General features: G+C 40.7%; 1 protein-coding gene across 3 annotated transcripts in view; it reads right to left on the bottom strand.

The window, feature by feature from the left end:
- The window catches only part of LOC307216669 ((E2-independent) E3 ubiquitin-conjugating enzyme FATS), a 143,758-nt gene that overhangs the window by 53,204 nt on the left and 66,661 nt on the right, over positions 1-23,893 (bottom strand). For 2 of the 3 annotated variants that reach the window (XM_079977125.1, XM_079977126.1), the window contains one exon: positions 586-680. In XM_079977125.1, coding sequence (XP_079833251.1) covers positions 586-680 — 95 coding nt within the window. Of the gene's footprint in view, positions 1-585; positions 681-3,578; positions 3,736-23,893 lie in introns of those variants that run through there. The other variant, XM_079977127.1, reaches the window with a different exon arrangement.

The raw sequence follows: 23,893 nt of genomic DNA, 5'->3' as shown, positions 1-23,893 counted from the left end.
TGTTCATCTGCAAATACCCTTATTCAGTCTGCAATTCCCTTCTTGGAATTGAGTTTACAAGATCCAGACTAATTTTTGCACATAAAATAATAATCCTTGTCCCTCCACCCCACTGCTTTGTGTAATTTCTTGCCTGATGAATAATACAGGGAAATGCCACACTTCTGTGACATTTTGGTTGGCCCTAATAAATCTATTGCCCAGCTGTGGATTTTGGAGGGTTTTTTTCTTCTTACGGACCACCTTTGGCTTCTGAAAAATAACCCGTTCTCTGGAAGACCTGCCAAGGCCCTTGTAACACTGGACCAGTGATGTTTTTCAAGACTGTGATTTTCCTTCAAGTGCACTTATTGCTTTCTTTTCCCCAAGAACGTGGAAAGTATATGAATTAATAAATATCCTGCCAACAGAATTGTAACATCTTAGCTGCCACTTTATTTGACTTTTCTGCTGAGCAAGTGAAATCCGACTAAACACAAAACAAATAGCAAAACACTGCATACAGATAAATGATCATTTTTTTAAAACCTCAGTAGATTCCGCTGACAACTATGGAAGGTTTTGTGTGTTGTGTTTTGTTTTTACCTTTGTGAAGTTTGACTCATTCTTTGCTGCTGTGTTATACTGAACAGTTTTGCATGCTTCCCAAGCATTAATTCCATATTGGTTTTCTCTTATTCCTAGAGAAAAGAGTGAACAATACAATGTTATGTTGCAATCACATGAAAGTACTGTGAAATAAAGTTCATTTCTACACTTACGAGTAACATCATCTAATAGAGAAGATCTGGGTTGCATTTCTCTGAAAAATTAGGGTGTATTTAGCCATATTTGAAGCAGTTGAAATCCCACTAGGAAGCCTGTGTGGTAATTTCTCAGTCTGTTTTTAAGACACTCTTCCTGTGAACCAAGAAAATTTTCTCCTGAAGATTCTCAGTGGACAAGGCTTTGTTTTGGGTTTTGGGTTTGAAAAACTACCCTATTTTACACCAGGAACAAGGCTGGCCCAAGGTGAGGCAGAATAGCAAATGTTGCTCCATGCTCCACTCTGAAGTCAAAGTGCAAGGCTGGTCAAGTTATCTTGGCACTTCAGGCACAAATTCTGTCAGATTTCTCTCCCTGATGGCACAAATACATTTAAATTATGAAAAATTACCTGCACTTTATTGACAACCAAAGTCAGGACGGTCCACATACCTGAGGTGAAAATGAGGTTTGTAGAAAAGTTTGAAGTGTTTTACAAAAAGAATAAAACAATAAAATTAAGGTCATAAGTTTATTGTTCTAGCCAAAGGCCACAACAAACTTGTACTAGGCAATAAATAGTATTAATGAAATAACACAGAACATACATCCATAATATAAAAATCCATAATATAAAAAAGACTTGGCAAAAAAAAAATTATGGATAAAAGCAAAACTATTTAAAATATTTTAAAAAATTAAAACTGGCAATAAACTAAAAAAAACACAGATTGCTGGGTAGGCTTTTCTAGACAAAAATGTTTTTAGCAGGCACCGAAAAGAGAACAGCGATAGGGCTTGCCTGACATCAATAGGCAGGGAGTTCCGAAGTGTAGGTGCTGCCACACTAAAAGATCAATTTCCTACAAAGGTAGAACAGGTATTATGTGACACCTGTTACAGTGCCAGTTCCACAGAGTGAAGCTGTCAACTCGGCATATATGGGATAAGGCGATCTTGCAGGTAAGCTGGTCCCAAGTTGGCAAGGGCTTTGTATACTAACAGTAAGATCTTGACCCTGGCCCAGTAGCAAATTGGCAACCAGTGCAGATCTCTTAGCACAGGTGTTATATGCTGACAAGGACTCACTTCTGTCAGCAACTGTGCTGCAGCATTCAGCACTAACTGAAGTTTTTGGGTCAAGCGCAATCGAAGCCCCACATAGAGCATGTTACAGTAATCCAATCTTGATGTAACCAATTCATGAATTACTGTGACAAAGTTTTTTCCTGTTGAGGAATGGTTGTAGCTGTCATAAAAAGCACTTTTAGTCACTGAGGTCCTACTTGGTCCTCCAGCGACAAAGTTGGATACAGAAGCACCGCCAGATTGTGTACCTGCTCCTTCAGGGGGAATTCAAGCCCACTCAGGGTAGACAATTGACAATTATCACAGACATGGGAACCACTCACCCACAGTGCCTCCATCTTGCCAGGAAAGCTCAGATTGCTGTTTCTCAGCCACTACCTACGCCCAAGCACTGACCAAGGAACAGCACAACCTCTCCTGCTGCAGATGTTATGCAGAAATAGAGCCGAGTATCATCAGCATACTGATGGCACCTTGCCTCCAAAACTCATAATGACCACTCCCAGTAGTTAAATACAGCAATTAAATGGGATGGGAGATACATCCGCCCCCATCAACACAAACCACAACTGATTATGCTGTTGTTTGAATTGAATTTGATTTTGTGAGTATTTTAAGATCTTTCCCTGTATGTTGCTTTTAGATGCTTCCTTTTGCTGGAAAGACAGCATCTTTTAAATAAACGAGACAATCCCAACCGAATGAAAACGGAGGCAGAAACATGCTCCCTCCCCAAGAGTTATGGTATGCACAGCACCGAGGCTGTAAAAAATCAATAGCAAAGGCACAGGAAGCAACTCATAAGGACCAGGTAGTAACTAAACACTGGTGTCCACATAACCTTTGATTCCACAGCCATGCCTTGGTCTTGGTGATATACTAGCACAAAATGTTATATATATATATATATATATATATATATATATATATATATATATATATATCCGAATTGATGGCACAAATAGGCTTTGGCCCCACTAGACAAGATTTTTGAGTAGTGTTGACTGGAACACCTCCCTCAGTGAAGCATCTCAGAGACAAGACATGGTTTTTGATTTGCTGCACTGCTTTTTTGCTATGAGGAATAAAGGCAGGCTTGTCAAAATGGACACCCAAAGCAATGCTAAGGGGATTTTAGATTTCTTAGCCTATTTTCAGGAAATAAAAACAGTCCATGCCAAAGAGAAGCAGTTTCCAGTGTCACCTAAGGTAAACCCCTCATTATACAAAATTGCAGCTACCTTCTCAAATGCCATGTGCAAGGCAGAAAAGGTGACTCAGTAAGAAGTAAGGATGACCACAAATTTCAGGCATACTTGAAATGTGCTTCAAATGTATGCTGTGTATTCAGCCATACATACATGTTTCCCCCCAAACAGGACGATCCATCTTGATACAAGGGGAAAATAACATGTGAAGTGTGACTCCTTTAATAGGTTAGGGCCCATCTTAAAAACTATTTTTTAAAAAAGAAAGAAAGAAAAAGAGATAGAGAGGGTGAAGAGAGAGAACATGGAGGAACATGCAACTGTTTCGTTCCCCATTGATAAAACTATAAGCTCCTTGGAGAACTGACTTATCTTGGTTTTTAGTTCTGCAAAGCATTTAAAGGCACTATACAGTTAATAATACTAGCAATACTTCCCGAGACAGTTTATCTAGAATTCAAGAGTATTTATCTTCCTGTCTAATTCACAGGAGACTTTGGGTGCTTTATAAATAATAGAGGGGAGAGTAAAGCTCACCTTCACAGATTTCATGGATCATATTTCACTAAAGATTTAAGGCCCACAAAAGGGAAATAAATTGTAAATTCAAAAAGAAGTAAAATTGTCACAATTAAAGATCTGGGATATTTCCAAGTAGACAATATAGGTTTTCTGCCTCTTGCTACTCTGGCAAAAGCATATCAGTGAGGTTTAAGTTAGGATAGAATGTTTACCTTAAATGTTACCATGACACTTGCACTAAGATTCCATCTTCAGGACTTGCATGATAACAAGGAGCCATCATTTTGCTTTGACTCTTATGTCACAGGAAACTTTTAAAGCAGACAGTCAATGCTCAAAGCTAGAGTCAGACTTTTTATTTCACAGACAAGGGTCATTGTTCAGGAATAGAGTGTCTGCTTTGCATACAGAAAGTCTCAGGTTCAATCCCTGGTATCTCCAGATAGGACTGGGAAAGTCTTCTTGCCTGAAACCCTGGAAAACCTCTGCCAGTCAGTGTATACAATACTGGGCTATTCAGAATGATCTGACTCAGTATAAGACAGCTTCCTATGTTCCTAGAAATACTTCTTCCATCCACAAAAGGCTTTTGATCCAGCAGAGAGATCCTACTGGCAGAGAGGGTAGGGAGGAAACTTTTTCCAAATCCCCCTTCCTTGCTCCAGACACTGTTGCTACCTCCCACAACATTCTGGATTGTCACCTATACAGGATTGCACCAGTACTGAGGAATAGTTGCAGAGTAGGGCTGGGGCAACATCTGGTTTTCAACATCGCAATATATCACCAGCTAAACATCGCAATATACCGATACATCACAATGGCTGAAATAAGGATAGAAAACTATGTAAAGGCAAATTCCTCTAAGTGGGATTTCATGTTTGCAGGGGTGAACTTTTTGTGAGGGTTTGAGTGTGTTCAGGCTTCTGTGCTCTGCTCACGTTAAGCAATGGGAAACAGCAAGCAGGATAAAGGCTCGCTGCTTTACGGAGAGAAATTGACTGAAGATAAACAACCTTGCAGAAGAACGGGGAGACAACCACACTCCCTCATGCTGTAGCACTCAGCATGTCTCTGTGCCTGTTGTTGTCAGAACCTGTACATCACATGGACCTAGAGGCCCGCACATGTGTATCTGTTTATTACACAGTGACTTCCTTTATAACATCTTAATGCTGCAGTGGTTAGGCCTGAGGAGTTCTAGATAGCACAGAGAAAGCCTAATGTACAAACTCCCAGGTTGATATCTTCAAGAGGAGAGCTTGGCATTACAGCAAGGATTATGTGATAGTGAGCTAGAGAATTGATTTTTTTTTTTAAAAAAAAAATTAAACTCTAAGTTCCCCCCCTCCTATTACATCTTTCATACAGCAAGTAATAATCCAGGATTACCAGGCAGTTTCCCTGTGTTCCTTACATATCCTCTCTACCCCCTGTATTGCCAGTCCCAATGCAGTCTTTTCTGTCTAGCATGTCTAGCCATGAAGTATTAAGATTAAATAAAATATCAGTGAAATTACATTTCCGGGAATGGTTTTTGGCTTTTCCAGAATAAAGTGGAGACCATGGCAGGAAACAAAACAAACAAAAGCAACAAGTCTGTGTACCATGGCATAGGCAATTACAGCACTGAAATGCTATCATCTGCAGTTACACTTCAGGAGAACATATTAAAACAGCAGCAGCAGCAACAACAACAACTGGTCCCCAAATAACAATTCAAACAAAAAATTCTATAAGCCATAGTTCATTAAAAAATTTTTTTACCACAGCTGAATAACATTGCCTATCTAAAAGCCAACTGAAGCAGCTTTCTGGGATGACTGGCAGACGTCTGGATGTCAACAGGTAAGTAGTTCCAGTGTGTGTGTTAGGGAAAAACATCTCAGTGTGACCCTGATCTTATTTTTATGGAGACTGAGGTAAAATGGAGACCTTTTGAAAGAAGATGATGGGGAAAACACTCAAAATAACAAGGGAATGTGCTTCATTGACAACATTTTCCTGAGGCATGAAAGTGAGAGCTCTTGGTAGAGCTCCCATATTCTGTTTTAGCTAATGGGGCCTCCAGCTGCCACCGCGCCACCGGAGAATGATTTCTGTTCTCATCCTGAAGCAAAGTTCTTAACCCGAGGTAATATTTCTAGGTTAGCGGAGTCTGTAACCTGAAGCGTCTGTAACCTGAAGCGTATGTAACCCAAGGTACCACTGTATTTCATGCATTCCGAGGCTCAGCCTAGGCACCAGAAACAAGTTCTGGAGCAAAGGTGAAATATACTTGGAGTCAAGAGTGGATTTCATGCACTTTATTCAACTCATAGTGGTGAGGAGGAATGGAAGTTCCCCCAGAATGTCTGCCTTATACATTATTTACACAATGGGCCCCACGTGATTGGCTAATTCCGGGATTCTCCTGTAGGCCAATCAGGTTGCGGATTCCCTTCCACCTGGAGCTGGATTGGGTGGCTCCTGTGGACTAATCAAACTGCTGCATTCTGGATCCTATTTTTCCAGGACCAATCAGACTGCTGCATTCTGAATCCTATTGTTCTAGGACCAATCAGACTGCTGCCTTTTGGATCCTATTCAACTCAGTACATAACAAAAGGCATCCTTGGCAGGGCTGGAGAAATCATTTCCATCTAATTGACAATGAAACAACCTTGAAATAAATCCTGTACAATTCATCACATATATGTTGTTGCTTTTCCTTTGGATGATGTCTAGGTGGCTTTGCCTCTTTTCTAAAGAACATCATGAGATCTAGTTACAGATAGGTATTCAGATAGATATCTGAAGAAGTGTGCATGCACACGAAAGCTCATACCAAGAACTAACTTAGTTGGTCTTTAAGGTGCTACTGGAATGAATTTTTTTATTTTGTTTTGATCATGAGATCTGTTAATGGATCTTGGGCATCTTGAAGCAAAGCTTACTGCCTGCAGAGATGATTACAGGATCCACTGCAAAACAGATAAATGAGCTCTCTTCAGACTGAACTTGTAAAACCCTTTGTAGTGGGTAGCATTTGAGACCAGGTTCTTATGGGCGGGGGGGGGGGGGAGCCCACTGAGAATGTTATTGGCTTAGGTAACATTTACAGAATGCCCTTGGAAGAAAAAGCTAGTCTTACTCTACATAGCTGGTTTCCTTTATGCTAGTTAGTAAGACGAACAAAATAAAAATAAATTACCAGCAATATATCAAATATGCCAGAACATCTGGACAAAGTAGCCACTCATTTTTCAAATCTGTATTTAGGGGTGTGTGTGGGTTTTTTTAATAAAAAAATTGCTATGGTTACTTCTCATCCATGTTCAGCGTTATGTTCCGCAAGCTATAAGCTAAGCAACCAGACATATTTAAACCTAAATACAGAATATAGAAAGACTTCAGATTCAGGATCAAAGCAGTTGGCGCCACTTATTCAGTAGTGAGGGCTGCCTCGGTGTACCACTGCTTCTCATTTTCAGCTTCAAAAGATACTTCAGGAAGGGTAGACTAAGAGCACAGATGCACTTAACCCTTTCCCCATCTACTATTTTCCTGCTCAGAATTCTCCCCCACCCTCACAAGCTGCAACTGTAGGAAAAGTTGCTTGAAGGATGATTTGAAGCTGGGAAATGACTTGTGGGAAACAGGGGAAGTAGTACCCCTTTCCCACTAATATTTATGCATTCAATCCTCCCCAAGTGGCTTTAAGAAAAGGAAAATCAGTAGTGTACAGTTCAGCACATTTATGCGTTAAATAATTTGGCCCCCAAGACAGGTAAAGTCACAATGCACTCTAAGTGATTCCACTAAGAGCCATTATCCCACTCAAACACATTAGGGCAGTCCTGAAGTGCCAGCATATACTTAATAAAAAAATGCAGTTGTTGGGAAATTGAAGGACAAACTGAGTTTGAATGGGTCCTTTTAAAAGCAAAGTAACCGAAAATGATTTCTTCTGATGGCTTCCTAAACTACCATAATAAGTTCTCACAATTCACATTTAGGGAATCAGAAACATGGATGTTATACAGAGATTTCAGATATACAGTACAATCTCAGACAATTCAATATTGCATTGGTTCTGTCTACGTACTAAAAGTTGAGTTCAGGACCAAGATGTGGTTAACCCACACAAAAGAAAATCAGCCTGGCAAAGGAGACATTCGTTATCAGCAGCCGGAGTGTTGGCATAGGCCTGACACAATTTCCATTGGGTAACTATAGATTCTTGGTACCAGAAGATATGGGGGATAGTTTTACTTGTGAAATTGACACATACATTTAAAGTAATGCAGTGCTAGCATACAACTGATGGGGGGGGGATCAGGGAGTATGGAATGATTTTGTTGTTTTTACAACCATGGAGGAACATGACCAGCCTCTGACTGTGTTTCTTCACCTGTGGGTTTTATGAACAGGTAAAGAAAAATATTAAAGTTAAGTGTAATGGTCTTAGTATTGACAGCCCACAACAATTCCTCTGTAATTGATTTCAAATATTATCCAGGATTATTTGTTCTTTGTAACACATATCAGCTCTGTTTATTGCTTGCATTTTTTCTTTAGTGTTTCATATAAATTGTAAAATTTAATGATTTTTTTAAAAAAAGATAATGTACACAGGTAGGAAGAAAATGTCACAGCTGTCTTTATGAATCCATACTTCTTACTGCATAGGATGTTTCAGTGTCTTGCATAATAGGAATACAGTGGAGTCTGTACCTGAAGCGTATGTAACCTGAAGCATATGTAACCAAGGTACCACTGTACAATACTTTATCATGGTTCTTGGGAGGTGGAATAGCTACATGTTAACACTACAGGTGCTAGGTTTTTCTTAAGGCAGGTATATACCTTAATGAAAGACCACCTGCAGAACATCCCAGGTTTAATGCCTGGCATCTCCCAGTAAAGCTGCAAAAGGTCACTGTTTAGAACCCTGGAGAGACATTGCCAATCAGTGCTGAACAGAGATGGGGAAACCTCTGCCCTGTCAAGTGTGACTGGACTCACATGGGACTGAAGTACCTTCAGCCCCAGGCAGAATGCCCAACAATCAGGAATGATGGGAAGTGTCCCAACAACATGCAGAGGTGTCATTGGCTTCTCATCCTTGATGAAGACATATTGAACTAGATGAACCAAAGGATTAACTCAGTTTCCAGTGTTCCTATGGTGGCTTCTTATATACCTTCCTATGTTTCTAAAATGGAGCCTCAGTCCACAGTCTTCTTCTGCATCCTTATTATTGCATAAGACCTGCTAGATCAGACCAAAGGCCTATTTAGTTCAGCATCCTGTTTCCCAAGAGAGCCAACCAGACGCCTGTGAGAAGCCCTCTCCTGCCATTGTTCTCCAGCAAAGGGTATTCAGAGGTATGATGTCTTTTAAAGTTGCTGGTCATCATCACACCTTGTGGTAACAAGTTCCATAAAGTGATTATGTACTGTGCCAAACTCTTCCTCTTGTCTGCCCCAAATATCCTACGAAAAAGAGAAAGACTCTCTATCTACTTCTCCCTCAGCAAACAAAATAGAATGATGTCCTTTTTCTTAACCTAAAAGGCCCCAAACACTGAAATCTTTCTTCATAAGTGTTGCTCAAGCCCCTCATCATTTTGATCACCTTTTTCCACACTTTTTCAAGCTCTACTATATCCTTTTTGAACTTCACATGTATGTCAAGCAGTCAGTATGGCATTATGCCCAGCTCTCTCAGAACTATAAACCTTCACACCTGCAGATGACAATTCAGCCACTATTCTTAGAATTCTGACAGTCTTCAATGTGATAGCAGCCATAGGCTCAGTCAGGAGACCAGAAATGCCTAAAGTTAATGTCTGTAGGTAAAGATGTGAGGAGATAAGTTGTACAAAATAAACCCAGTTTGCACTAATTTCCCATCTATCAATACGTTCTTGAATTTGTGGCTCACGAATAAAAGTAGAGTTGTTTTTCCAAGGTCTGGGCTGGTACAGACTTTGAGACAGAAATAATGTGTTTTGTGGCACACTGTGGCTACTAAATGCTCTACTTTTCCTCTGTTTTCTGAATCAGAGAATCAGACATAAACCACACGTCTATATTCTCCCTTGCAACATCAGGGAGAGTTACTTGCTTTCTAAAAGATGCCAAATACTAGCTGGCTGCTGACAGTGCTTATGGGGTGAGTGGGTGTTTGTGTAGGTTCAGAAAGCAAATCACCCATGAGACATTTTTATTCTCTGAGCCATTGTAGATGGAGGAAAAAATCCTTTGATCTACTGAAAACGGAAGCTATATTTTAAACACTATAATCAAGTCTTCCATTCTGCTGCCTGAATTGGTTTTCCAGTGGTGGCAAATTTGGAAAGTGCTTTTTGTTTTGATTGTATGTGTGCACTCTCAGTAGTATTTTAATTATGGACTTGTATCTTACTCCACAGCGGGTGGCGCTGTGGGTAAAAGCCTCAGCACCTAGGGCTTGCCGATCGAAAGGTCGGCGGTTCGAATCCCCGCGGCGGGGTGCGCTCCCGCTGCTCGGTCCTAGCGCCTGCCAACCTAGCAGTTCGAAAGCACCCCTGGGTGCAAGTAGATAAATAGGGACCGCTTACTGGCGGGAAGGTAAACGGCGTTTCCGTGTGCGGCTCTGGCTCGCCAGAGCAGCAATGTCACGCTGGCCACGTGACCCGGAAGTGTCTCCGGACAGCGCTGGCCCCCGGCCTCTTGAGTGAGATGGGCGCACAACCCCAGAGTCTGTCAAGACTGGCCCGTACGGGCAGGGGTACATTTACCTTTACCTTTATCTTACTCCAATTTCTTATTGTGAGCCAGCCTGGGATGAATTTCTATTAAGGGTGGTATGTAAGTATCTAGTATCAGGGCCAGGGAAACAGTGCCCCTCCAGATGTTGTTGGACTCCAACTCCCATCAGCCCCAGCCAACATGTCCAATTGCCAAGGGTGATGGGGGCTGGAGTCCAGCAACATCTGGAGAGCACTACATTCCCCACCCCAGCCTTAAATAAAATAATTAAAAATAGTGTGCACTTTGATTAAGTTACCGTAAAACAATTTTCAAAAGCACTTAGGTGCTGTATATTTCCTGCACCCCTACTGGACAAGGTGTCAGCCCATTGTCGTAAGAGTACTGTATAAGCTTTGAAGCAGATCTGAAGCAGGAGATGGCATGTATGCAGAATTTTGGTTTAGAATTGTTTTGTGAAGATTTATTAAACACAGTTTGTTTACCATCTTCCTTTCCAATACATGCTTTGCTTTTAATATGCAGCATGCAACTCTGGAATGGTTTAATCTTGGAAATCATCTATTTTTCCATTTCACTGCAACTGGTTAGGAAGCTCAGATGATTTCAGAGATTAAACAAAGCACAATTGTATAGAAGTAAAGTAGAATGTAAGCAGATTTTGTACTTATCTCCAGTTTCAACAAAAGATAGCTGGTAATTGCTTTTTTATAACTTGAGCTTTACATTTGGAAGTGGAGGGCAAAGAAAAGCTCCGTATCACAGCTTAAACACTAAAGCCGCAGATCTTTAACTTTCTATTCTGATAGTGAGCCAAACCATCAACCAACTTTAATTTTAAAAGTATATTTATACTAGATTCACGGGTGACAAAGGAAGCAGCAACGATAATGTTTTTGGCCACTGCAAAATCCTATCTGGCCTACAATCTGCAGCTGGAATCAAAATAAGGAAAAGTTTTAAATGGTTAGCCATTCTGCCTGTGTCTGAGCAGGACAGCTTGTGCCCAGCAATAGGAAACAAATCTAGCTTTATCAAGAAGCGAGAAACCTGTTGCTTAGCAACAAATAAAATCCTCACAATTGTACATTCTCTCTCACACACAAAAGTACCCAGAACCCAAGCATTCAAAGATGAAGGGGCAAAAGACAGATGAGGCACAAGATCAATTTTTATCTATTTACCTTTTTTTAAGGAGGGACTTCCCTTCTGCATTATACATTAGCCTCCTTCATAAAACTTTAAGACCTTTCTGACATACTACACAGAACTCTGATCTTATGTGTGGTTGCAATTTCAGTCCTGGGCAGCAAAAACTATGGGTACATATGCCTTATCTGTTTCAATGGAGCTGTGCCCTAGCATAGCATGGCTTAGAATTCCACATGCTTCTGAGCACTAGGTGTGGAGTCAGTTACTCTCAGCTTTGACTTGTGGGGTTCCCATGGGCATCTGGTTGGCCACTGAGAACAGAATGCTGGACTAAAGGGAGGCTCTTTTCATGAAACAGAAAGGATATTTCAGACCCCCCCCCCAAGTGTCCCTATTTTCCAGGGACAGTCCTGGATGTATACAAGCCATCCCAGTTTCTGATTTGATCCTGGAATGTCTCGTCTTTCCTTAGGACATCCCTGTATTCATCAAATAAATGTTGGAGGGTATGGTATTTGTGACTTCCACAAGCTATGGAAGGGGTAGTTGGCCCTGACTGTCTGCCCAACCCCTATGCCTCAGAAGATAGTTATATGGAGTTCAACGGCTCTCTTGGATATATATGTTTAGGACGGAGTGATTTAGAATTAATAGCCAAAGTCAATCACACAGTGAAAATGTACTATGTATATATTTGGGGGAAGCTGACTGTCTTGCTCCAGTGCTGCTCTTATGAGCTGTGTGCTCTGGCATTCCCCATGGTGTTTTTGCCTGGACCTTAAGGTTGCAGCTGAACCCAGCGGGCAAGAAAAATCAAATATATAAGCCAGGCCCTTGGGTTTGTAACTTCCACAAGCATTTCATGAGAAAAATAAAGTAATCCACAAACACTTCCAGCATTTCCCCTCAGTAAAGAGTAAGACCTTTTTATAAAATGCAAACATTTTTCCTGGGGGATGTTCCTCCTAAGGTCAAGCTAGCAAAAACTCACAGACAAATAAGATATGTAAGGAACATTTAAGAATTTGAAATGTTGGCCATGAGCATACAGTAAACCCATGGTCTAGCCACTGGTTGTGCTATGCTGATCACAACAGCAAATGAAACTGTGTTTTAGAAGTCAGCATACCCTCCAACATTTCTCTGATGAAAATAGGGATGTCCTATTCAATAATAATAATTTTATATATAAAAACATAATAAAACATTAAACATTAACAACTTCCTTATACAGGGCTGCCTTCAGATGTCTTCTAAAGGTTTCCTATGTCTTTGACTCGGGGGTCACATAACTCCATATCATCCAACATTTCTCCAATGAAAATAGGCATGTCCTAAGGAAAAGTGGGACATTCCAGGATCAAACAGAAACCGGGATGGCTTCTGAAAATCTGGGACTGTCCCTGGAAAATAGGGACACTTGGAGGGTCTGATTCAATAGTGCCTTAAGGCAGCTGCATATTGGTTTTTAACCCATTTCTGCAGAAGTTCATAGTTTTGGGCTAATGTAACACCGTTAATGGGACGCAGGTGGCGCTGTGGGTTAAAGCCTCAGCGCCTAGGGCTTGCCGATCGAAAGGTCGGTGGTTCGAATCCCTGCGGCGGGGTGCGCTCCCGCTGCTCGGTCCCAGCGCCTGCCAACCTAGCAGTTCCAAAGCACCTCCGGGTGCAAGTAGATAAATAGGGACCGCTTACCAGCAGGAAGGTAAACGGCGTTTCCGTGTGCGGCTCTGGCTCTGGCTCTGGCCAGAGCAGCGATGTCACGCTGGCCACGTGACCCGGAAGTGTCTCCGGACAGCGCTGGCCCCTGGCCTCTTAAGTGAGATGGGCGCACAACCCCAGAGTCTGTCAAGACTGGCCCGTACGGGCAGGGGTACCTTTACCTTTACCTTTAACACCGTTAATTGCAAAGGGACACACTGAGGTCCTTCTGAGGTAGTGGGGGTGCATACTGAAGTGCAAAGTTTCCTTCAAAACTTGAGGCCTCTGGGGAACTAGATGCAACACAGTGCATTTCAAAATAATGTCCTAGGGAGAGTCTCAAGGTCCAGGTGGAGAGGCCTGGAGAGCTGCATTCAGTCCTCTTCCCCAAGCCTGAAATTCCTCACTCCTGCTATAGAATAGATGTATCTTGCCATGTGAAAGTTGTAATCTCCCTGCACATACTCTTGAAATCAAGAGACAATCTGAGTCGAAAATAGCCTGTTGATTGTTTTCGAAAATATATTATCAAACCCACAAAGATGGAAGAAGTATGTGCCTCACTAAGATTTTTCTCTGAGATATATATATATATACAATATATGCACAAATAAATCATTTCTTAGAAGAGTTAAGAGTTAAAACTGATGTCAGAGTTGCACTGTTTTTTAACATAATGATTGCTTTCACTGGAAACTGTGATGAAAATGAGAAAGCTAGGTATCTAAAAGTCTGTGCTCATTTAATGTGAGTCATGCATGCACGAACCAATGATCCAATTTATTCTATTGTAGTACTCTCAGCTAAGTTCACCTTCCACCTTCGGCTATCTGAGTTAGTCGTGTTCCTTGTGTTATCCTGATCCAGCCAACTCCTTGGCTCAATTTTCTCTCTCTGGTTTTATTTATTATTAAATTAGTATACCGTGACTAATTTAATAAGAACAAAAACAAACCAACAACCAAACATTCATCTGTAATATTCAGGCTGCAATCCTATATATACCTACCTGGGAATAAGCACCATTAAACAGAATAGGACTTAATTCTGAGTAGGCATGCATAGGATTGCACGGTCAGGAGATTTTTTATCATGTGGAGTGCAGCCTTCATGTATGTATCCTCAGACCTGGTTTCAGTGTTCCTGATGGCTTCTGGCCAGGGGGAAATCCACATTATTCTGTGACCCCGATCTATAATAAAAGGTTAGGAAGTTGCCATTTTCACTGCTTTCCATGTTGCATGACTAATATATGTCTCAAATCTAAAGCTACTCAGGTCTCAGCGGTGGTGAAATGTGCTACTCATTTAGACAAGAACTGAATCCACATCTCCCAATTCAAAAACTAGTTCCTGTGCAACAAGGAAATATACGCCAATAGTTATTGTTACAATTAAGTACTTAATTGTTCAAAAAAAGCTGAACATCAAGCACTGCGTTTTTCAGTGGCAATCTTTGTTTGTTGCAAATTAAAATCCCACTAATTAAAGTCACCTTGAGTGGATTAACCTGAAGTTCAGGAATTATTTTGATTTTAATTAAACATAAAGACTGAGTTCAAATAATGTGAGTAGCCTGGCAGACTTGGAATAGGAAAAGCTAAAGCTTACTGTGTGTGCTTCAGACCTTAATGCATAATACTATTCCTAGTACTGACAGCACGCAATAATGTTATGTAAGGTCACATATTCTTCAGCAAAAGCTACAATAACAGACACAGCAGAAGAGTTAAGGCTGAACCTCAGCCATAATGGAATTCCCTTGCTTTTGAAGTTGCATCACCTCCTTTACTCAAAACAAGAAGTCCTGTTTGTTAGATTGGACAAAAAAAGGGTTATATTTTGTTAAAATGAAAGGCACACATTTTTACATGCACGTTCATATAGATATAGATGTGCTTCATTTCTGTTTAGGGTACATGAACAGACTGGTAAATCCAGTTTTCTTTATACACAGCCACACATGAAAACTACCTGCTCTTAAAAGTTTCCTACCTGCTTTGCAAAATAAAATTAAATAAAATAATTTTTAATTTTTAAAAAAATCACCAGCATTATGTCCAGTTCAGTGGTACCTCGGGTTACATATGCTTCAGGTTACATATGCTTCAGGTTACAGACTCCGCTAACCCAGAAACAGTACCTCGGGTTAAGAACTTTGCTTCAGGATGAGAACAGAAATCGTGCTCCAGCAGCACGGCAGCAGCAGGAGGCCCCATTAGCTAAAGTGGTGCTTCAGGTTAAGAACAGTTTCAGGTTAAGAATGGACCTCCGGAACAAATTAAGTACTTAACCTGAGGTACCACTGTATGGGACTTGTTTAATGGCAAAGTTGGAACAAAATATATGAGAGACCCAGCTCTGTCCCATTTTTTAAAAAAGGTTTCAGTGCAATTGGTACAATCCACCAATGGCAACAGCTTGCTTAAAACAATTGGGCACGTGCTATGGTATATTCCAAATCACTTTCAGTGCAGCTAGCCACCCCGTGAGGCAGTTGGATTTTCCATTGTTTGTATTGTAACTCTAAAAAAGTAATTATGTTCAGGCAGTCTGGAGATGTGTTTGGTTCTACTGCAAAACCAATGAATACACGGTGAGCCATCAGGGGTGTTGAAAAGTCCCATTATCAAGTCCCATGGCAGTGAATCTGACAAGGAAATAGACATGAATGGTTTCCAAGGACAAGATATCCCTCTGGTTTTTCTGCAAGCAATCAGGAAGGATACACGTAGCAAGGTTAATCTATGGAGAACATAAAATATTCCCTTTTGCCTGCAATGAAGCCATGTTCTGCATCACATGAATGCACAGGCTGCATTATTTACAACAGCTATGAAAATACTCATACAAGAACCTTATATTTTTTAGAGATGAATAGATGCTAGGATTCAGAGTCAATCTGGCAGCCCAGATTTTCAAATTCTGCACCCTTTTTTTCCATACACCTAATTCCTCCAAATGCTATCCTCAATTTTGGAAAAAGTCTAGTAGTGTATATTGAATCACTTCAGTAAAAGTTAGAGAAGCTAGATGAAGGAGATGAGTTTAGTTCAGAGCTCAGAACTTTTAATACAGTGGTACCTCGGGTTACATACGCTTCAGGTTACAGACTCCGCTAACCCAGAAATAGTACCTCGGGTTAAGAACTTTGCTTCAGAATGAGAACAGAAATTATGCTCCAGTGGTGCAGCAGCAGCAGGAGGCCCCATTAGCTAAAGTGGTGCTTCAGGTTAAGAACAGTTTCAGGTTAAGAACAGACCTCCAGAATGAATTAAGTACTTAACCCAAGGTACCACTGTATTTATATTCATTCTCATTACATCCATTGCATCGTAAATAAATCAATAAGAAAAGCTGCAGTGGTGTGTCCTATGCCTGAAGGGTTGGTCAAAGCCTTTATCTTTAATTTGTTCTTAAAATTCCTCTTGCAAATTTAAACTAAGGGGCTACCATCTGATCAGGCATTTCAGTGATTGAAGGATGAGCTGAAGTGTCATCAAGGTCAATTCTTAGAGGTTCATCATAGTTGCCATACCGTTCTGGTAACTCAGGAATGTAGAAACCACCTAGAAGGTATGGGAACACACAAGAGGAATCATTCCAGTGCCAACCCATGACTCAGTTTCTGTCAGTTTAGGACTTTCACCTTTCGAAGGTCTACTAAGACATGGTTCTTCGGTCTACTGTAAGCCAGGTAACTTATTTTGAAGCCATGCTTGAAAGCCGTGTTGTTATTTGTGTTACATATGGAACCATTTTCACAGAATTTCGCGCAGTGTAAGTGTTTGACAGCATAAGTATTACTTGCTATAAGCCAGTGTTCGTAGTAATCATGAACAGTATGTCAGGGATGGGAAGCCCATGCCCTTCCAGACATTGTTGCACTCAGCCCCAGCCAGCATGGCCAAAAGGGAGGGATGATGGGAGATATAGGCCCCATCTATATCTGGAGGGTCACAGGTTCCCCATCCCTGCTCCTGGTGATCCATTCGTACCACATTGTTTTTGTGCTATCAGAGCAGTGTGTGGTAAGAGTTATGGGGAGACAATGATCATACTGCTCCTGTAACATATCGACCCCAATGTGACTTAAGATGCCTAATGGTGAAATAAACCCTGTGAATCACGCAAGATAAAACTAATGAAAGCATGAGGGAAGCAGATCAATTGCCCAGGAGAAGTCAGCTGGACTGCATGTGTTCTAAATGGTCACAAAAACACGATTTTAAAAACCTCTGGTTCAAGGCTCTGAAATGTCACACACAAACTGATATGTGCAGGAATGGGCTTAACAGTTCTTCGACACAATGGCTATTTCTGACAAAGGAACTTCAAACTCAGGATAGACTAAATTAAGATTAAGTTCATTTTTGCAAGGAATGACGATATACAACGGTCTGTCACCTTGATGTTCTACGGCACTGAAATGATCACAGTGAAGTTTTACCACACTGAAGCTTTCCAGATAGTCATTCCATGCTGTCAACACATGGGAGAAATAATAGAAGGTGAAACCAAATGGAAGATGAAATCAGTTGTGTTATTTCTTTTAAAGCCACAGCCAGCACTATAGAGCAGAGGATTTCAATTTTCACTGTTGTACACCTGCAAGGCACCATTGACAGCAATCCCAAAATAATTAAGACATTAGAAAGACAAGCATCTTGGTTTCCAGCATGCTCTTTTATCCCAAGTATTGTGGTAGGCAAGCTAAACACACACACACACACACACAGAGAGAGAGAGAGAGAGAGAGAGAGAGAGAGAGAGAGTGAGTTTTCAATAACTATGAGAGTCTTAAGGCCCTCTAGAAATGGGCCCAGTTAATCCCCAACCTCTGGAAGAAGAAGCTAAGATACCGGGGAAAAGGAAAAGATGATAGACCAACTTTGGGCTGCCTGCTGACTATTATTGGGGAAAGAATGCTGGACTAAAGAGGGGCAGGGTAGGATGGTTCAGCAAATTCTTTGTGTTGTAAATCTGGAGAGATTTACTAATATTAAAGAGGAAACGTAAATTTAAAAATACATTATTAGTTTTTTTAAAAGATCCCTATAAATGTGATCTTTTATTTCAGAAAAAGCTAAGTTATAAAACAATGCAGTCTATATTTTACAATGGCTGTTGTAAAATGTGTGCTTGCCTAGTCACTGATGATAAAAGAACGGAAGCACATTAAAAATTCTTTAGGCCATGCAAGTCTATATTATTCAGATATGCAAAGTATCTGTGCTTTTTTCCTCTTTCATTTTTGTTAACAAACTGATATTATGCTGCTTGAATAGAATGGAATATCATATTAGGTACTGATTACATTATAGACCTCATAAACAGCTTGAGAAAAGAGGCTGCACAAAACTTTAAATATTTCTCTCTGTCTTTCTCTCTCTCTCTCTCTCTCTCTCTCTCTCTCCCCTCAGACAGAAAAGGCTTACAGCTCCTGAAAGTAGAGCTTACATGGCTATTACAAGGAATCACTGCATCTCTGAAAGTGTTTACAATTGTCAGACATCCTTAAAAGCATTAGGTGTTTTTCTTCATCCTTTGTGTTAGGACAAGCGACAACCAAATGAGCAGTGATTGGCCTGGCCTGTTTGTTATCTGCTTTTCTACACTTGTACAGAAGACTATAAAGGAGAAGGCACAATAAGAAGAGCTCTGCTGGATTAGAACAAAGACTTGTCAGCCAGTACCCAGTTTCCTACAGAGGTCCTACAGAGGATTAGAACAAAGACCTCTATGGCAAGCCAGAAAGGAGAACTTGGTCACAAGACCACTGTCCCACCTGTGTTTCCCAACAACTGTAATAGTCAGTGTCATTCTGCCTCTGATTCTGGAGTTATTATAACCAAAATGACCAGTAGCCCTCTATAACCATTGTCCTCCATGAATATGTCATATCCTTCATTAAAGCCATCAATGTTAGTGGTCTTCACCACAGCTTGTGTTAGCTGTGTGAAGAATTACTTCCTGGATCTCCCATCATTCAGATTCACTGGGTTCTAGTACTGTAAGAGAGAGAGAGAGAGAAAATCTCTCTGCCCACATTGTTCAAACTATACATAATTTTGTACACCTCTATCAAATCTCCTCACTCACTTTTTATAAACTACAAAGTCAGAACATTTCTCACAGAGGAGTTGATTTAACCCCCAGTTTAGTTTGCCCTTTTTCTGCACCTTCACAGTTCTACAATATTGTTGTTGAAATAGGGCAAACAGAATGGCACACAGTATACCCAGAATAGTTATGCCATATATTTGTATAAAGACATTAGCATATTGGCAGTTTTCTTTTTCGTCCTTTACATGGCATGGATTTCATCTTATCCACAGATGCTATAAACATTTTCATTCCATCATAACCCCCAACATTGGTTAGGCAGGACATATTTGCTCTAGCTATGATTATTGCTCTTCAACAAGACTTGTTCTCCTATATGCTTGGTAGTTTTATATTTAATCATGCTTTCTACCCAGAATAGGTATTAAGCTAACTGACCAACAATTTCCTGGGGATTCCTCCTCTACTGACCTATCTTTTAAAAACTGGTGTTACACTGGTCAACTTCCAGTCCTCAGGTATAGAATAATATTAGGGAAAGGTTTCTTTTTCTTTTTAGAAGATCAACAGTTTTACTTCTGAGTTTTGTTTTCTTTTAAGAACTAACAGGGAGATACAATCTGCTAACTTCCTTCAGTTAAACAAATTTAACTACTCTGGACATGTAAGCAGTGGCGTCGCAATGGGGGGGTGGGGGGCAGTATGTCCCGGTTTCCATGTCTGCGGGGGTGAGCAGCCATCACGCCACCACAGCTGCCTTTGGAGGATCCTCCGTTTGTGGCTGCAGCCACAAGCAGAGGATCCCAGCCGGCAGCAAACCGCTATACATGCGCCCTACGTAGTGACGCCCGCCCCAGGTGTCACGATGCCTTCCTTCTCCCCTGCATGTAAGTGAAATTAGCATCAAGCTACAATGGTGGTTATTTCTCTCCTCCTACCTGAGTAATGTCTAATGTTGCAGAAGTTACTTACCATGCATCATAAATAAGGAAGGGGGAGGAACTGCAAGAGAAATAACTTTTTGACTATGCTTGAGTCAGTTTCACATACTAATCTACCATAGAACTGCTATGAAACTGTACAAAAAAAAATATTGTCTAATGCTTGTGAAGCTGTAAATAAAAGGAGACCCATTTGTCATTGAGAACTGGCCAAAGAATGCCAAGTTCACCAGCTAGCTAGAAATCAAATCAAACATTATGCCATACAGTTCCTCCCTCCTCTGTCCAGTTCTACAGCTGTTCTCTCTGCAGCATCACTTCGAACAACTTAGCAACCCCAAAGGTGTCTGCACGATAGCTGTGCTTTTTATTCTTTTAAGAGACAATATTTTTAATATAAAGAACTGCCCTACAGATAGGTTGTCCCCTGTAACCCAGTACTGTCCACTCTGATAGGTAGTGCTTCTCATGCACAGGACTTGCTAGAACCTGCTACTCAAAAGTTTAAGTAAAAAAGCAGAAGAGAAGAGGAGGGTCACTTTCCTCTTATGATTGCCCTTGTAGTCAGAGAAACCTCTTACCTAGACGAGAACATAGGTAACCTATCACACTCTTCACCAACCTGCTGCCCTCCAGATGCTTTTGATTACAACTCCAATCAGTCCCAGCATCATGCAGCTGCACTGGCTTGGGCTGATGGGAACTGTAGTCTGAAGCATTTGGAGGGCACCAGCTTGGAGAAGACTTGCCTGTCCTAACTAAGGCAGTACTTTTCTACAGTGGTACCTCCAGTTACAAACTTAATTCGTTCCGGAGGTCTCTTCTTAACCTCTAACCATTCTTAACATGAGGCACCCTTTCGCTAATGGGGCCTCCCGCTGCTGCCAGACTCCCGCTCACATCCCAGGACAAAGTTCACAACCAGGAGCATCTACTTCTGGGTTAACGGAGCTTGTTACCCGAAGCATTCATAAGGAGGATGGTACGTAACCGAAGGTTCCACTGTAATTTGAATTATAGTGATTTCAGAAATGCATACAGTGCACAAAACTCCTTGAAGCTATGTCTGTTCTCCATATTTATAGAGAACTCTATAGCTGCTGGAAGAAAGTAAATTCAACTCTGCAGACTAAAAAGGGTGTGAATTTAGAAGCTTCGTTATTGGGGTCCTACTCTCCAAACATCCACCGTAAGAAATAAGTCACCAAATCATGCTGTTATGATAATTGGGTCAACAGCCAAGTGCTGCATATCAAGCCTACTGACTTGCTCACCTGCATTTTGCACTAATGATCCTCCTTGCCAAGACATTGTAAGGACCCATATTTGTGGCGTGCACTTAACAAGATTCGCTCTGTGCCAGCTAGAATGATTCAAATTACTCTGCAAATGTGACTAGAAACTGGGTTAAATGAGACGTGGCACACTGGGTCCAATATCCTTTCAGGGATACTTCAGTAACCAGGCAAAGTTATTAGAAATTGTTTCACCAATGAGCAGCAACATGTGACATGTAATAGCTCTCTCTCTTCCTTGCCATTCATCTTAGATCTTCAGGGTGATCAAACCTACCCGCTGCCAGCTCTATAGGCAAGTTAACTGCAAGTGGGATACTTCCCCCCACACCCGTTACTGAAGTCCACAGGACTACCAGCTCCTGCTGCTCCACCAGATGAACTCTTATTATCGCTGTGCTCTGGTGTGCCCAACCAGATTCTTGCTCAGTTGAACTCGGCAAGGAGCACTGCAGGGAAAGTACTTGTACTTAGAAGCTCAGCACTAATAGACTTCTGCTACAGCTGCCAGCCTGGTTCAAAGACAGGCGAATAAAAAGTCAGTCCAAAGAAACAAACAGCAGAGAAGTGCCAAAAAATTAAGGGTTTGGAGGAGAAATTGAATGCACAAAGAGGCCTTAAGCCAAGGAAAAGACCAGCATGGGAGGAATAAGGAACAGGTGCACAAAGGAGAGCGCTGCTTCTCCTCATAGATTTTCTGTCATATAGGAAGGGTAAAAATAGTCATTGAAATAGGAGACAAAGAAAAATCCCCCCCTCCCAAAGGTAACCCATAATCTGCAGCCGTGTAATGGCCTACTAAAACTATATTTGTATCAGATTGTCAACATGTATTACACTCATCAAGATCAGAGATTATTCATACTCTCCACTACTACAGTCTAAAACTACAGGGATCAGATAATACGATTTTGCATAGTGCTAAAAGCTGACAGTACTAATTTAGGGTGCATTTTCCTGACTCTACAATCTCATCTTGAGGTTCACCCACCCACCTGGTTAGGAAGTCTTGCAGCGCTTGTGCCATATTCCCTTGTGCACTAGTGAGTCATTCTCACTTTCCTTTATTCGTTTCTGTCTTGGGTACTGGATAAACTTCTATCGGGGTGCTTGAAGTCTAATGCTACCATTTCAGGTGACTGAATTAGAAGAGTATTGTGATGTTTCTTAGCTCAGTGATTCTGCTGTGAAATGTGATTCTGCTGCCCTGCAGTTGGGTGCATGTGCAACAAGTTATTTCAGACAACCCAAAACTATGGTAAAAGACAACAGTGAAAAAACAGAAGGAATATTATACTTTGATTATTGGGGAGGGTGGGCAGACAGAGACTACAGGCAGAAAGGTTAAATGGCATGCTCTGCTCAGACCAAGGGAGAAGGTGAGAAAACTGTAGCATGTCTCTCTCTGTAATCAATGGATAAGGTCCCAAGCACTGCAAGACTGTACCCATCCCTTTACTAAACTAGGGGGTGGCAGTGAGGCAGAGGGAGAAGGCCAATATATTTTTGGTCAAAGCAAGAAGTCTTCATTCAGGCAATCACAGACCTGGTCAGCAGGCAAAATCTGTAGCTGCAAAACTGGAATAAATAATGGAAGTGTCTATTGGCTTACCTGTGGTGGATAAGATCACATATTACATTTGTTCCCACTAGTGATGTGAAGTGAGAATATTCTCTGCTAGAAAATTCTCCAGATAATATTCTCCACAAACTGTAAATTCTAATGCAAGAACCAGTTTTACAACCCACATTTTAAAAATCTAGTAAATAAATTAAGCTGTGATATTGCCAGTGTAAGTAAAGAATAATGATTTTATTTTTTTAATCCAGTTACATTACTGGGTATTGTGTCATTCACCATTGGCAGTTCTGAAATGTGAGCTATATAAAACATTGTTATTTTTTAGTTTTAAAAACGCTATGAGCTCGCAGATGATCAGTGTGAAACTGAAAGCTCTGTTACCAGTGGAGATGAAGATGGTGACTTATCCTCTTAAGATGTTTGAGGAGTCAATATAAATTTATAAACATTTGAGACTTGTTACTTAAAGCCTATTTTTATTTTTTTTTTCTTGTGACAATTTATCAGTTATAATTTAAATATGTTGTGTGCTACCTTACTTGACTAAGCAGATAGTAATTTGCATTTCTGATGTTATGCAACTTGTCATTACTGATTATTTGTGTTTTATTCTCTGGAAATAATAGCATTTATTTTAAACTTTTTATTGGTTTTATTAGTATTGCACTAAAAATACTGTATGATGTAGATATGCTTATTAAAGAACGTACTCATGTAGTGGACCCGAGTTTTTTTATATATTCCTTTTACTTTAAAAGCTACATTTCATACATACATGACATAATTAGAATTCAAAGTTGATGGTAAATATATGGTTAATTGCAGGCTTAGTGATTAACGTGAGTCATTCACATTGA

Source organism: Podarcis cretensis (assembly GCF_951804945.1).
Source record: "Podarcis cretensis genome assembly, chromosome: 5".
Lineage (NCBI taxonomy): Eukaryota > Metazoa > Chordata > Lepidosauria > Squamata > Lacertidae > Podarcis > Podarcis cretensis.
Note: the sequence above shows the minus strand (reverse complement) of the source record. Positions and strands in the feature narration are given on the sequence as shown.